Source organism: Eimeria mitis, genomic scaffold (assembly GCF_000499745.2).
Source record: "Eimeria mitis Houghton genomic scaffold, Emh_scaff4355, whole genome shotgun sequence".
Classification (NCBI taxonomy): domain Eukaryota; phylum Apicomplexa; class Conoidasida; order Eucoccidiorida; family Eimeriidae; genus Eimeria; species Eimeria mitis.
In genome coordinates this window covers 2,375-2,707 of record NW_013572672.1, presented here as the reverse complement: position 1 = coordinate 2,707, position 333 = coordinate 2,375, and the positions used below count along the sequence as shown (strand labels likewise).

Below are 333 nucleotides of genomic sequence, written 5' to 3'. Positions count from 1 at the left end.
GCTGCTGCTGCTGCTGCTGCTGCTGCTGCTGCTGCTGCTGCTGCTGCTGCTGTTGCTGCTGTTTGTTACGGATGCGTCAGCAGCAGCACCGAGCCGCAGCAGCGCAGTGAAGGCTTCTTCCTCATCTTCTGAGCTTGCTGCATCTCCCTTGCTGCTGCTGCTGCTGCTGCTGCTGCTGCTGCTGCTGCGTTTGCTGCTGCTAGCAGCAGCAGGAACACTCTCGTCAAATAGACACAGACCTGCGCATACACCCGAAATGCTGCAGCAGCAGCATTGGAGCAGCAGCAGCAGCAGCAGCAGCAAAAGCAACAGCAGCAACAGCAACAACAATAA

General features: G+C 57.7%; 1 protein-coding gene across 1 annotated transcript in view; it reads right to left on the bottom strand.

Moving 5' to 3' along the window:
* The window catches only part of EMH_0074500 (zinc finger (C3HC4 RING finger) protein, putative), a gene marked incomplete at both ends in the record, with an annotated part of 3,254 nt that overhangs the window by 1,929 nt on the left and 992 nt on the right, over positions 1 to 333 (bottom strand). The window contains one exon of the mRNA XM_013499470.1: positions 4 to 239. Coding sequence (XP_013354924.1) covers positions 4 to 239 — 236 coding nt within the window. The remainder of the gene's footprint in view (positions 1 to 3; positions 240 to 333) is intronic.